The sequence below is a fragment of the Bidens hawaiensis genome, unplaced genomic scaffold (genome assembly GCF_021521415.1).
Source record: "Bidens hawaiensis isolate Kalapana, Puna unplaced genomic scaffold, B.hawaiensis_p1.1 tig00029153_1, whole genome shotgun sequence".
Lineage (NCBI taxonomy): Eukaryota > Viridiplantae > Streptophyta > Magnoliopsida > Asterales > Asteraceae > Bidens > Bidens hawaiensis.
This window is the reverse complement of record NW_027494810.1, coordinates 142,943-156,282: the sequence shown is the minus strand read 5'-3', so window position 1 is coordinate 156,282 and position 13,340 is coordinate 142,943. Positions and strand designations below refer to the sequence as shown.

At 37.0% G+C, this 13,340-nt stretch overlaps 1 protein-coding gene across 2 annotated transcripts; it reads right to left on the bottom strand.

Annotated features, from left to right (window-relative positions):
• Positions 1-9,217: 9,217 nt before the first annotated feature.
• On the bottom strand, positions 9,218-12,739 carry LOC143578347 (uncharacterized). Of its 2 annotated transcripts, XM_077061949.1 has the most exons (5): positions 12,623-12,739; positions 11,884-12,380; positions 11,283-11,390; positions 10,664-10,774; positions 9,218-9,964 (listed from the first exon to the last, which is right to left on the bottom strand). In XM_077061949.1, exons 2-5 carry the CDS (start codon positions 12,376-12,378, stop codon positions 9,290-9,292), a joined length of 1,389 nt encoding a protein of 462 aa, XP_076918064.1. In that variant the 5' UTR covers positions 12,379-12,380; positions 12,623-12,739; the 3' UTR covers positions 9,218-9,289. The 2 variants fall into 2 exon arrangements, with proteins under 2 accessions (XP_076918064.1, XP_076918065.1); XM_077061950.1 differs by lacking the exon at positions 11,283-11,390.
• Positions 12,740-13,340: the final 601 nt, after the last annotated feature.

Genomic DNA, 13,340 nt, shown 5'->3' with positions numbered 1-13,340 from the left:
TTGAGAGAGAGTAATTACTCAAGATTTTTCTCTATAAACTTATATCTCAAAACCTTAATTTACAAGTGAACAGTTGTTCACTATATATAGAAGGCGACCTGGTTCGCTAACATCCCCTAGCGAACCAGCTTCCCCTTCGTTACATAACTTAACAGAACGAACCACCCCCTGATTCGTTAACATCCCCTAACGAATCAAGAGGGAATATATTATAATGTCTTAGTTCGCTAACATCCCTAGCGAACTAGACTTAACCTTAACGAACTAGTCTTAGTTGGCTAACATCCCTAGCGAACTAGACTTAATCTTAACGAACTAGTTAAATATATGCATTAAATATTAATTAATTATCAAATAAACATTAACGATAAATACAAAGACTCCAGACGCAAAACCGTTCACTAACAGACACCCCCTCGTCTTGAGCTCTTTGTTTTTCACTTATTTGAAGCGCTTGGACTGCCAGTCTCTGCAACTATGAATTCCATGTTCGTGACACACACGAACGACTCGTGGAATTGCATAGCCAGGTCGTAATCTTCTTGGCGTTCAAACAAAATCTGCTTCCTGTATAGCATGTCGTTGTCTGTCTCGGATAAATTAACCAACCACATCAGGTCGATTATCTTGATGAGCTCGGTCTGCAGTCCTCGACCACGAACAATAACGGCCTCGCCAGTACGATTGTCATAGTACCAACGGTTGAAAAACAAATAAATATCTTGAGGCATTGTCTTCACAATAACTTTTTTCATTGTCTTTGGCGGCTTCACTTTCAAGACAAGTTTCTTCCAGCCGGTCCTTGGATCAATCTCATCAATGCGCTTACGTCTTGGGACCTGGGGCTTGAAGAATTTGAAGCCATGATTGACCTCGAACAGTAAGTGTTGATGAAACCACTCAGCCGTTCGGTGACCTCCACGATTGAAAAATGGACGTCTCGCGAGGGTACGTACATCCAAACGCGGTAGAGTTAAAACATCCATTATCCTCTCGTAATACTGGACACCCTTTTCCCACTTGACTATACATACCTTAAGGTCTGAATCAAAGAGCCAGGAGACAATATCACCATGTACCTTAGAAACAGTCTTGAAGGTAGTCACCTGATTCGCCTCAATCCAAGCAGCAGCGGTATCTTTTCTTTCTTGATCTACATACCGATAAGCACTGATAATCTTACCCACTTTCTGACATTTGAACCATCTTTCTATGTCATCATTAGTCAATTCTTTGAGTGAAGAAACTGTTCGCTGCACAACCTTTTCCAGTTCATCCTCAGTCTCTTTAATTACATCTTCATGAAATACCGGAGCACCTTGATCAACGTTTGCGTGTTGATACAAGTCCGGGTACTCTTCAGCTGTCACATCCTCCATCTCAATCTCCTCGTTCTCATAAATAAAATCCGTATCCATAAATAACGGATCAACTTCCATTTCTTCTTCATTGATCACTTCGACATCGGACTCAGTCTCTAAAGCATTCAACTGATCGTCATTCAGCCCAAGCAGAATCGAAATCTGCTCCCGTGTCAAAGATCTAACAATAAACTCACCTACCTCTATCTCATCTCTGTTCACCACACTTCTAACCACCCCCGATCCATCAACAAAAATCACTGTGTTAGCTGCAATCATTTCAATTGGCTTGGCAGCTGTTGGATCTTGATAAATAATTATCTGCTTGTTCGAATCATCACCGCCACTAACATCTGCACCAGAGGATGAACCATGCGATTGTTTAGGCTCACCTCCTGCATCAGACTCGTCAGGATCATCATCGTCATTCTTAAGTTTCTTGAGGGCATCTTCTTTACAAGTTAATTGTAAAATCAACTCTTCTTGTTCTTTTAATTTCACCCCCTGAGACTCAACAATCGTACGCAATGACTTAGTCTCTTTTTGCCAAAAAGAAATATAACTCATCATTCGTCGTTGATTCTCCATGAGTCATTCTTGAGTTTGACGGTCAGCTGCCATTTGATTTTCATATAGATGTAGTAGATTTAACAGCATTTCAGTTTGATGACCTGGTGGCAAGTTGTATACGGATGGATGAACAGGTTGAACAGGTCCTTGAGGCCGAGTAATCCTCATGAAAGAGACATCACTAGGCGGAGGTGGAGGAAGAGTAGTTGTTGGCAGAGGAGGAGGTCTCATTGATGTGGTGGAAGATACTGTAGACATCACAGCAGGAGGCCTCGGTATCTCGGTCAACGTCATTTGAGGGATTAGACCGAGCCTCTTATGTGACACCATCGTCGTCGTCAAGGTAAGCATCGGAGTGCTAGTAGTTAGCGACACCGCCGAGCTTTGAGTAGTTGATTGACGTGGTGGTGGAGTTCCAATAATTACTCCAGCCCCAGCGGACACACGGGGCTTCTTTGATGGTTCACCAGTAGCTACGGCTTTCCCCTTTCGTTTTCTTTCTAGCTGAGCTTTCATGGTGGCAGCTAGAGCAGCATCGACTGCATCTTGTTGTTCTTTAAGAACTCGATCACCAGCTCCACCATCACCATCATCATTGTCACCATCATCATCTCCACCATCTTTGTTCCCACCTTCTCCCCCTTCACGCTCGGAATCCGAATCATCATGGATCCAGCGCTCATTAGGAGGACATACGTAATCCGGATTGATTATATGACCAATCATCCGTTTATCCTGTGGCTTGTCTTTTCTATAGATTAACATATGATGCACCGTTTCAGCTTTCATATGTTCCATATCAAGAACATCGTTCACCAACGATCGATCAATCACCAAATTCGGTATCAAATCCTAAATAATTAGCTGTAAAAAGCGAGGATACATCAAGAACTTCTTTGACGGTAGAGTTTGCTGAACTTGCTCTTTTAGATGATCAAAGATGAGTTCTGAATAGTTGAAGGGCTTGTTCAGGATTAGAGCAACAAATGCCGATTGCAAACTTAGTCTACACTCATCAAAACCACCGCGACGTCCACTCATACAATGAAGTAAAACATGCAGCAGATACTTGTAAGGTGGACACAACCCATTCTTGTTCAACATAAACTTACGAATATCACCCCCATAATTCAAGCGTGTGAATAAACCCCTAACCAATGTCCTGTCAAATTCACTCGGGTTATCATCATTATCGTCAAATTGAAGTACCCGACGAATGACCTCAACATCAATCGTAATAGGAATCTGATTAATTGTAGCTCTAACCCAATTATTTTCCTCAACATATTCCGCCGTGTTCCAAAACTGCCTGATTATACTAAGATACACTTTAGGTTTAGCAGTGATTGCATAATGTATCTTTGAACGTCGTAAGAAAGTCAACATAGCTCCAAACGTTCTCAAATCAGTCACATCTTGATCAACATAAGCACAAATGTTGTGCTTCTTATCGAACGGCAATAAGATCATTTCAGCTTGTTGATCTAGTTGTTGTGGTTGTCCTTGTGGAGGTTGTTCCTGTGGCGGTTGATTTTGTTGTTCTTGATCAGCCATGTTTTACTGTATAAATAAAACCGAATATGAGACTAGATATCAGAATATATAATAAGAAATATGTGTAATTAAGCTATTTACATATTTTAGACGATTAAAATAAATGAATATTGAAATTAATTTAGATTAATAATTTTTTTTTTAATTTTTTTTTAAATGTCATTCGTTAGGAATCACACTGATTCGTTACACTAAGATAACGAATCAAGCGATACTTTAAATATAACCAAATCTAAAGACCAAGATCTAGCCGCTAATACGATACATCAACACGAAATCGATACTTTAAATATAATACTTTATTGATAATTTAGTGTAAATACATTAGAGAGAATAATAAGTTATGGAGAGGATAACTTAAACTATGTACAAGTTCTCTACTAAATTATGAGCATGAGCTCCCTATTTATAGGCTATTTACAATATACGTTAAATACAAAGACTAAATCGCCTATAACTTATTCGATCGCTACGGACACCAAAACCGTGCACTAACAGACTCCCCCTTTTCCGTAGCTATCGAATACTTTATCCTTGAATACTTTAACTGCAAATCACCAGTCACAAACCGTGCACTAACAAACTCCCCCTTGACTGATGATTTTCGGGCTTGTGCAGACAAACAATCTTTAAATCTTTTTCAGCAAACTAATAACATGTAGCTTCTCATATCAGATCTCCCCCTCAAAGTGAGCAACTCTTGAAGATCATTCCGATCATCCACTGGCGTATGATATGGTTAAATATTTCAACAATCAGCATCAAGTCATCAGCTATCTGTCAGCACCGGTAAAGAAAACATATCTTTACGTTTAACCTCGTCACACATCTTCATGAACAACTCGATCATTCAACATCTTTCACTTCGGTTTTCCCTCTCTTGATAACGTGTATCCAAATATACTCTTTGAAGCTCTTCCACATCTCGTTCGCAAAGATGCACTAATGTTTGGACATAAGATTCAGAGTTCCAATCTTCATTAATAAACCTCAAATGATTAAATTCTTCACTCCAATGACAAGACTCGTATATTCTTCAATAAGATCAACTCGTTCGAGAATCGTCCCCCTCAACAGAAGTAATCCGCCATTTACTCGTAGCCAACATAGTCAGGATCAAGTCCCTCAGAAAGAAGTAAACGAACAGACACTCGTATCCCACATAGTCAGGTTTCAATCTTTTAACAAATCAATCACCAATCGAAGAACACTTGCAGTCTTGAACTCAGTCAAACGTAGCTTTGTAAGCATGAATTACCACCCGAATTGCAGTAATTTTTCAAGAAACCTTGCGAATGTAGGAAGATACAAGCCAAATAATCTCAAATGAAAGTTTTATCTCCCCTTTTTCTTGACAAATTCGGCAAGGTCTTAAATAATCTTCAATGTTCACAAACAAACACACTCCTTAAATTACACGAAATCTCCCCCTCGGCCAGTCGAAACGCATAAACAGTCAGCCGAAAAATATATTACCAAAATTTGAGAGAAGAGTCTCCAATACATTAGAAACATCCCAGAAAATTTCAATTAAGAAAATTTTTCCCGATTTTCCCACCAAAAATTCATCGAAAAATTTCGAAAAATAAATTTTAACACCAAAATTTTCAAGAATGAAACTCGCTTGCGAGGAGAATTCTGGAAAAAATTCGTGCAAAAAAATACGATACATCAACACGAAATCGATACTTTAAATATAATACTTTATTGATAATTTAATGTAAATACATTAGAGAGAATAATAAGTTATGGAGAGGATAACTTAAACTATGTACAAGTTCTCTACTAAATTATGAGCATGAGCTCCCTATTTATAGGCTATTTACAATATACGTTAAATACAAAGACTAAACCGCCTATAACTTATTCGATCGCTACGGACACCAAAACCGTGCACTAACAGACTCCCCCTTTTCCGTAGCTATCGAATACTTTATCCTTGAATACTTTAACTGCAAATCACCAGTCACAAACCGTGCACTAACAAACATTCCTTACAAAAACCCTGATTGATTTGCATTTATATGATCTTTCTATAAATGGAAACCTTTTGAGTTGATGTCTGTGTTTGTTACCTTAGCATTTATTAAGCAACATTTAGGTAGCGTTTGGTAGCAGAAATGACAGGAGGAATGAAATGATTCATTACGTGGGAATGAAAAAACTGGTGTTTGGTTGCTCAATGAAATGGAATCATCCATTACACATGGAATCCCATTCCATCAAAACCATTCCTTCCCACCCCCTTCTTTTTTTTCATTTCATTCTTCATTCACCCTACTTTCTCAGCACCACCACCACCTAACAACAACCACCACCACTACCATCACCACTACCACCGCCTGACCGCCACCGTCTCCACCACCACCATCGCCACCGCTATCACCGCCGCCACCACCACCTTACCAATATCGCTACCACTGCCACCATCGTTGCCGCGGACTGACCACCACCACCATCGTCGCCACCCTACCATCGCCGTCACTAACAATGCTACCACTGCCACCCCCACCACCACCACCCCGCTTGACCGCCGCCACCACCACCGTTTTCGTTGCTAGAGTTACCACCACCGTAACAAAAATATATATTTTGGGATAGAAGTATTTTTATTAATTCTATTTCATTCATACAGTTTTTTTTAATACCAAACAACATAAAGTAATTATTCATTTCATTCTCATAGGTTAACCAAACAAGACAAAGGAATAATAATGATCCATTTCATTCCCTTGCTCATTTCATTCCATTCCCTATTCATTCCATCACTTCCAACCAAACATACCCTTAGTGTGTTAGTGATTCCGACGTTAACATACTATTGTTCTTACCTTAAATAGTAGGTCGTTAACCATCTTGTCGACACTTGAGAAGTGTGGGTTGCGACATTGATTGTGTGAGTGATCTACCCTATAATGAGGGACCGACAGCGTATAAGTCATGATTACCAGCGCATAAGACTTATACGGCGTATAAGTCTTATACGTTGCAAGACTTACACGCCCAAAGGTCCACTTGTATATATATATATATATATATATATATATATATATATATATATATGTGCTAGTTTTTGTCATATTTTATCATTTTTGTATGAAAACCTTATCACTTAAACTCTTTGACATTGTTATATTCAATAATAATTACTTTGAATTGATATGTGTTTTGATTCCTTTGCTATTTGTTTCCGTCTTATAGCTTAGTATAGTAACTCAACGTATTCGGTCGGTACCGTGTATACGATGACATCCTATGATCTGACAACTGGTCTTTCAAAGCGTCTAGACTAATTCAATACATAATTGAATTTCTCATTCAATGTTATTGAATTGCAAAGATTTAAATGGTTCAGTCATGTAAAAATCTCAAGAGTCTCATCTAGACTATTCCTATTAATGTGACAAACACAATTTCTTACACCATTTAAGTTTTACCAAACAAACCTAAAGACTTGAGATCTCATTCATCTAAACTTTATTATAATATAACAATTATATTAATGACAAATATAATTATCATTTCATAATTTACAACACTTATAAGGTTTCGTTATTGCATTATATATTACAAAACAACTCTTATGTAATAAATTATTTTATTCTAAAAGACACTTAACAGTGTTTCGTTATTGATTTGGTTGTGGTTTAAAGGTTTGTATATTACAAATTAACCCAATCATGTATAAAACTATACGGTGTTAGCTATGATGCTATTGATTGATTATAATAAAAACAGATGGTGCAAAGTAGTTAGTATCAAAGAATGCATTTGGTTGTACGCTAAAGTCGATACAAGTCCAAGCAAAAAAATGAAATAATCAGACGGTTTGAGTGCATCAGTTGGGGGAAGTGAAGTTCAATAGACAAACCAACAAACAGTTGGGTGGGTGGGTACTAAAATCATCATCATCGTCATCTTATAACATACAAAAATCCTAGAGAAATTTGGGAAACATACACACATACATACCTGCTGCGATTAAAGAAAGAAACACAGAATCTCAGATTTGCCGGAAACGGGTTTATTTATTTTTTATCTACAGATCAAAACAATATATTGTTATATGAATATGCGTATTTCTTTAAATTTTCAATGACGTCAAAAATCAAAAGCTAATGGAAACAAAATTATTTACCCAAGTCAAGAACCTTATAAACTGGTTTAGGGTATGGTTATGTTTTTTATCGGTTTGAGTTGCAGCCGGTTCAAGCCCCAGGTAGGTATGGGTGTTCAAAAGAATCCGAATCCATATCCGAATTTCCTGAAAATCCGAATCCAAACTATCCGAAATTTTGGATATCTCGGATATCCGCAAATCCGGTTTCTGATAGTAATTTTGGGAGTTTTCGGATTATCCGAACTATTATATTTAATATTTTTAATTATTTTATATATTCAATATATATAACATCTTAGAAGTTATCTGAAACCCTAACCATTATACAAACAAGCGCCGCTTCTCTCGCTCTCCTTCTCCGACGAATGACGGTTATTGGTGGTTGTTCGGGGACCTTCGGTGATGGTCTTTCGCTTCTGCTCCTTTCCTCACCTTTGGCTCCCTTACTCTCCAGCTCTCATCGGCCCTCATCTCCATCGCTCGCCGGTCCTTTCTCCGACGGTGGTCGTGGTTCAGGTTATGGAAGGATGATTTGAAAGATTTTGTTTTGGTTAACATCAAGTTTTTTGTTTTACAAAGATTGTTTTACTTGGATCAATGGATTGTCTGTTTATTTGTTGGTTTTATATCGGATTGGAAGCTTGAATTTGTGACTCAGTTTGAAACAATTTTTTTTTTCAGTTTCGGATATCCGTTTTACTATCCGATCGGATGTCTGGAACTTCAGATATCCGAACTTCGGGTATACGAAATTTCGGATTCGGATATCCGGTTTTGAAACCCCTACAGGTAGGTACACAGTTATTACGAGGAATTGAAATTTTCGTGAATCAAGTACAACAGATCCTCCGGGTCGGGTCTAAAACCACGCTCTCACTGTGTTCCCGAGTTCTACTTGGCAGAGGATATAGAATGGATGGAAAGAATAAGAGCATTCTCATCCTATTTTCTATCCTTAAATTCAAAATTATATTAAAACACACTACATTTTCAATTAAATAATAACGTTTATCATTATCATTTATTTTTTCTTTATTCACAACCACTTTTAAAATATACTAAAAAATTATAGGGGGTGAACAGTAGTTTTTTCAAATAAACAGAAAACTCATTGCGTTTTCGAAAATATAGAAATTATTCACTCACAACACACTAAATTATCTTATGAGATTATAAAAACATCTCTCACATAATTGTGGTTGTGTTGAAAAGAAAGAGCAAGAAAATAAAGACTAAAATGGTAGGGGTTTGGTTTCTTTCCAAATTGCCCTAGCCTATTGGTAATACATCTAGAAATATAATGAATGTATTGCCTTTATTTTGAAGATTTGTTATCAATATAAATAATCCTTGGCGTGAAATGAAATTTGGATCGTTGCATGATTAAATTAAGTGATTTTTACTCACATGTTATAAAGAAAGTAAATCCAGGAACACTTGGACGGATGTGAAATTAGGTTTATAAGTAGAGTGAGTTTAAGCTCAGGTTTCGGCTAATTAGAGAAAAGCCTGCAGACCCAGCGTGTAATGTGTAACAGGAGGTATCAATCCATCATAGGAGAAACTAAAATGGAGAAGCTTGTAATTAGTTCCTACTATAGCTAGCTTCACAAATGAAAAAGATGAACTAAATCCTGATTTTCAATTTCACAGCTAACAAGTAGTAAAATCAACCATCTCATACTCACTTCCTCTGGAAGTTTTTCCTGTTTCTTTCCCATTTCTCGGCAGCTTCTTTCATGTTATCCAACGCCACATCTCTCTGCAGCTTTGCAGTAACCATGTTTTGAAGAATTTTCTTTGCTTCATCAATCGAGATCTTGCTCTCATCGAACAAACCCAACTTCTGTTTGACCAAATCCTCTTTTTCACGCAGCTCGTCTTTCAACCGAAGGATATCCGCATCCACTTTGGTTATTTTGGACTCGAATTCCATATCCTTCTCCTGCCATTCCTCCAAAACCTTGAGATTGTCTCCTTGCTGCACTTCCAATGCAATGTTTGTTTGAATATTATTATAATACGTTTTCCAGATTTGACAGGTGGATTCGAATTCGGTGTTGAGGGCCTCAATAACTCTGCCTTGGTAACTCGGAAGCTTATGGAGGTTATGGGTCAAGACTTGGATGCAAGATTTGACTTTTTGCACGTTTGGTGAGTTGACTATGGATTCAAAGTTTTTATTGAGAAGTTGAATGAGGGTTTGTTTTGCGTTTTCGGCCTCTTGATCAAGAGGACTGTTTTGAGGCGTGTAGTAACTGTTTGATGAAGTTAGCATAGAGAGGACAGACGAGACCTCCCTTAAATCTGCACATCTATCTTCCGGAAGAGTCGAGATGGCGGTTTGTGTTTCTTCTCCCTGGTATAAAAAGGAAAACTATGTAATTAATAACATAAACATTCTTTATTTAACTTGTGTAACTAGTATTCAAACCGTTAATGTATATAATACTCCTGCACTAATATGTACAGAAAACAAAGATTCTAGCAAAGTTTAAAACTACAAACGTTATGTGTTGCTCTGATTACTAAGAAAGCTTCTAAGATAAGGATCGATTAATTCTACACAACAGTCATTATGAGTAACAAAAAATGTATGATAAGTGATTTTATGTAAAGAAGATTCGAAGATAACGTTTAATAAGAATACTGCATGAAGATTTAAAAGATAAGTTCAAAAATAGAATTAAATAAGAAACTATTTAAAGAAAAAGATAAGGCGGTTTCCTTATTTGAAAGAACCCGTCATTGCAGCCTCCTTATTCTAACCAAACAGTCTTTAAAAAATACATTTAGCGGGTTTAAAATTATTAAAGAAAAATCCCCCCCCCCCCACACACACGCTTTTTTCTTGACGTAATTCAGCCAATTTATAAATTATAACTAACGAATTATATGTGGCAGTAGTTTTTGTCTTTAAAAAGTTCAATGCAATCGTTGTTTACTTGGGAACCCACAATCATACTTAAGTTATTTCTTAGAAAAGGTATCTGATCAGGAGCTATTTCTTAGAAACTGACAATCTATCAATTAAATGACATTATCCCAAAAAAGTTACCTGCTGATAATCCCGGTTTATTGCCACAATCTGAAGTCCTTTAACACGCTCTTCTTCAGCTATGCTATCATGAAAATTCTTATTCGTATGAACAGACTGGTCACTAACTTCCTGTTTCATAACCAGGAAACACAAACTTACTAGGCTGGTCCATCTGAAAAACTAGCACGTTCAATTATTTTTTTAAAAAATAGATAAATATAAAAATAAATGATTGATTCACAATTGAACATTCATGCTTCATGACTAACTTAATGGTAAATTGTAATTGATTTGAGATTGAAATGAATCTTTAGTTGTTTATTTAAAATTCAACTCAGAGAAAAGTAAATAAACAGAAATTTGACTTTTTATAGTAAAAAAAAGTCGGTAAAGTAAAAAGTTTCTCTCATCTCTAGTCAATATCTATTATATTGGTTATATACTGTGATATCTAGAAGGTATTCAAGTGTAATATAAATATTACTCTCTATATATAGAGACACCATGTAAGTCATTAGAGACATAATACAATTCATACAATTCTTGTTTTATCTACATCATCGGAGATTAACATAGTCCAAATATTGTCATGCATCATTCATGCTGAATAATCCATTGGATTGAAAGTGTAATATACCTTACTCATATTGGCATGCGTCTCACCAACATTCGCATACTCATCACCAAACTCATCATCTACTTCAACTTTAACTGTCGCTATACAGGTGACAGAAGCTACACCATTCTATAGGGGCATAAATTTGACAAAACATTTATCAAGGTGAACTTAAGAGAAGAAAATTGAACTAAAAAGACATAAATATCAAAAGCAACTCATAATTTGGAATCATAGATGGCGTATAGTATTTAGTTAGTTCATTTCACATATACACCCCTCCCTAGGTCTGTAAACGAACCGAACGTTTAGAGAACAATTCGTGAACTGTTTGGCAGGAAGTTCGTTTAATAAACAAACGAACATGAACAACAAAGTTCGTTCATTTCGTTAAACGAACATGAATACATGTCTTGTTCATGCCCGTTAGTATAGGTTCGTTTACGTTTGTGAAGCATTGGTTTATTCGGTTACATAAACGGACACGAACATGTTCACTTTCTTACAAACAAGCACAAACAAGAAAACCCTATCCGTTTAAATGTCGATCGTTGGTTTGTTTACAAGCAAGCCCGCCCTTGGAGAATAAGAAAGAAAATAAGGGAAATTAAAAAAGACAAACCTTGGGACTTTGCTGTTTCCCCCTGCGGTCAATTTCATCTTCGTAGCACTTAATAACTTCCTTGATAGCTCTAGCTTTTTCAGGAAACTTTTGTTCAAGAATTCCAACATTTCGTTTATTCATCCAAATAAACTCAACCAAGTCCCTGTCCGTCTTGGATTGAAGGTTATCCACCATAACAGACTTCAACTTCTTTGCAGAGCGAAACTCATCAGTGTCGGCCGGGTTAAATTGTGTTAAGGGCTGTGGAGGACAACACTTGCGTAGGTGTCTCCTCATTGTTGATGTACCTGAGTTTGGAGCCGTGCTGTAGACTTTGTTGCAGGTGGTGCATCTTGTTTTGGGTAGCCCTTCTTCCCCGGTTATCTTCTCGAAATAAGTCCACACGTACGCTCGTGAGCGTCTTTTACCGGATGAAGTTTCATCATTTCGATGATCAGCAAGAGTCAAATTCTTATAATTTCCTTCGTTTAGAGTGTTATCACCAGTCAACATATCTAAATGAAACAAAAAGAGAAATGCAAATAAAATCAGTGATTAACAACAAGAATCTGAACTAGGTTTGACAATCAATTAACTTAAGAATATATATATATATATATATATATATAAACAATTTCTACTAATAGGTAGGTAGGTAGCGTTTAGACGAGTAAAAATGAAAAACAAGAATTTGAAATCCGAAGTCAATTGGCAGGCAGGCAGGCACAGGGTAAATCCGTCGGAGTTGAATACCTACCTTAGTTATTCTACCGACGAGTAATCTCCGGCAAGTGGGTTGACGTCGTACGGTAGGTAACGGTGGTCATGCGACGGACGGACGGACGGACGGACGGAGCCAACCCAAATAAAACGTGTTTGTTTGGGGTAGGAATAATAAGGAATGTGCGTGTTTTGTTTAGTGTTTTTCTAACCATACCGGCGACTAACGTCACGTAGAGTGCATTACGTGACGGTTAGATGTCGCCGTTTTTTAAAAGGACGTTTTTTTTTTGTCATTTATGATCGTTGGGTTTATATTTTAATTAGTTAATTATTTCTTTTAAAAAAAGAAAACAATTCTTTAATTGATTTTTCGTTAAGTTTTTTTTTATTTTATTAGTTAATTAATTTTGTTAAAATTAATTCTTTGATCGCGTTTTTCTTTATTGTTAGTTGGATTTTAATCATTATAACTTGATAATATAAAAAACATAATACCATTTAAAAGACGGACAATATAACAAAACATAGTACATCTCAAAGAGTTTTGTACAAAACACCAAGTAATGTACATAAATATCTACACTATTGCTTCGCCGTCGTTGTCGGCGCCGGTCCCCGATGTGCTTGTCTCGTGGTCAAAACGTGGCGGAGGTAATGCGTAATCCTCATCCTCCTCCCCTCCATATTGCTCCCACTCCCTTGTTAGCTCGGCGCGGTGCTCCTCGACGTGCACCTCTGGTGCCTCTAATGTC

Coding starts and splice junctions, on each gene's coding strand:
- LOC143578347 (XM_077061949.1), bottom strand. CDS start 12,378: ATGTTGACTGGTGATAACACTCTAAACGAAGGAAATTATAAGAATTTG. Junction 10,775..11,282: donor CGCATGCCAATATGAGTAAG/GTATATTACACT, acceptor GTTATGAAACAG/GAAGTTAGTGACCAGTCTGT. Junction 9,965..10,663: donor TAAACCGGGATTATCAGCAG/GTAACTTTTTTG, acceptor TTTTTATACCAG/GGAGAAGAAACACAAACCGC.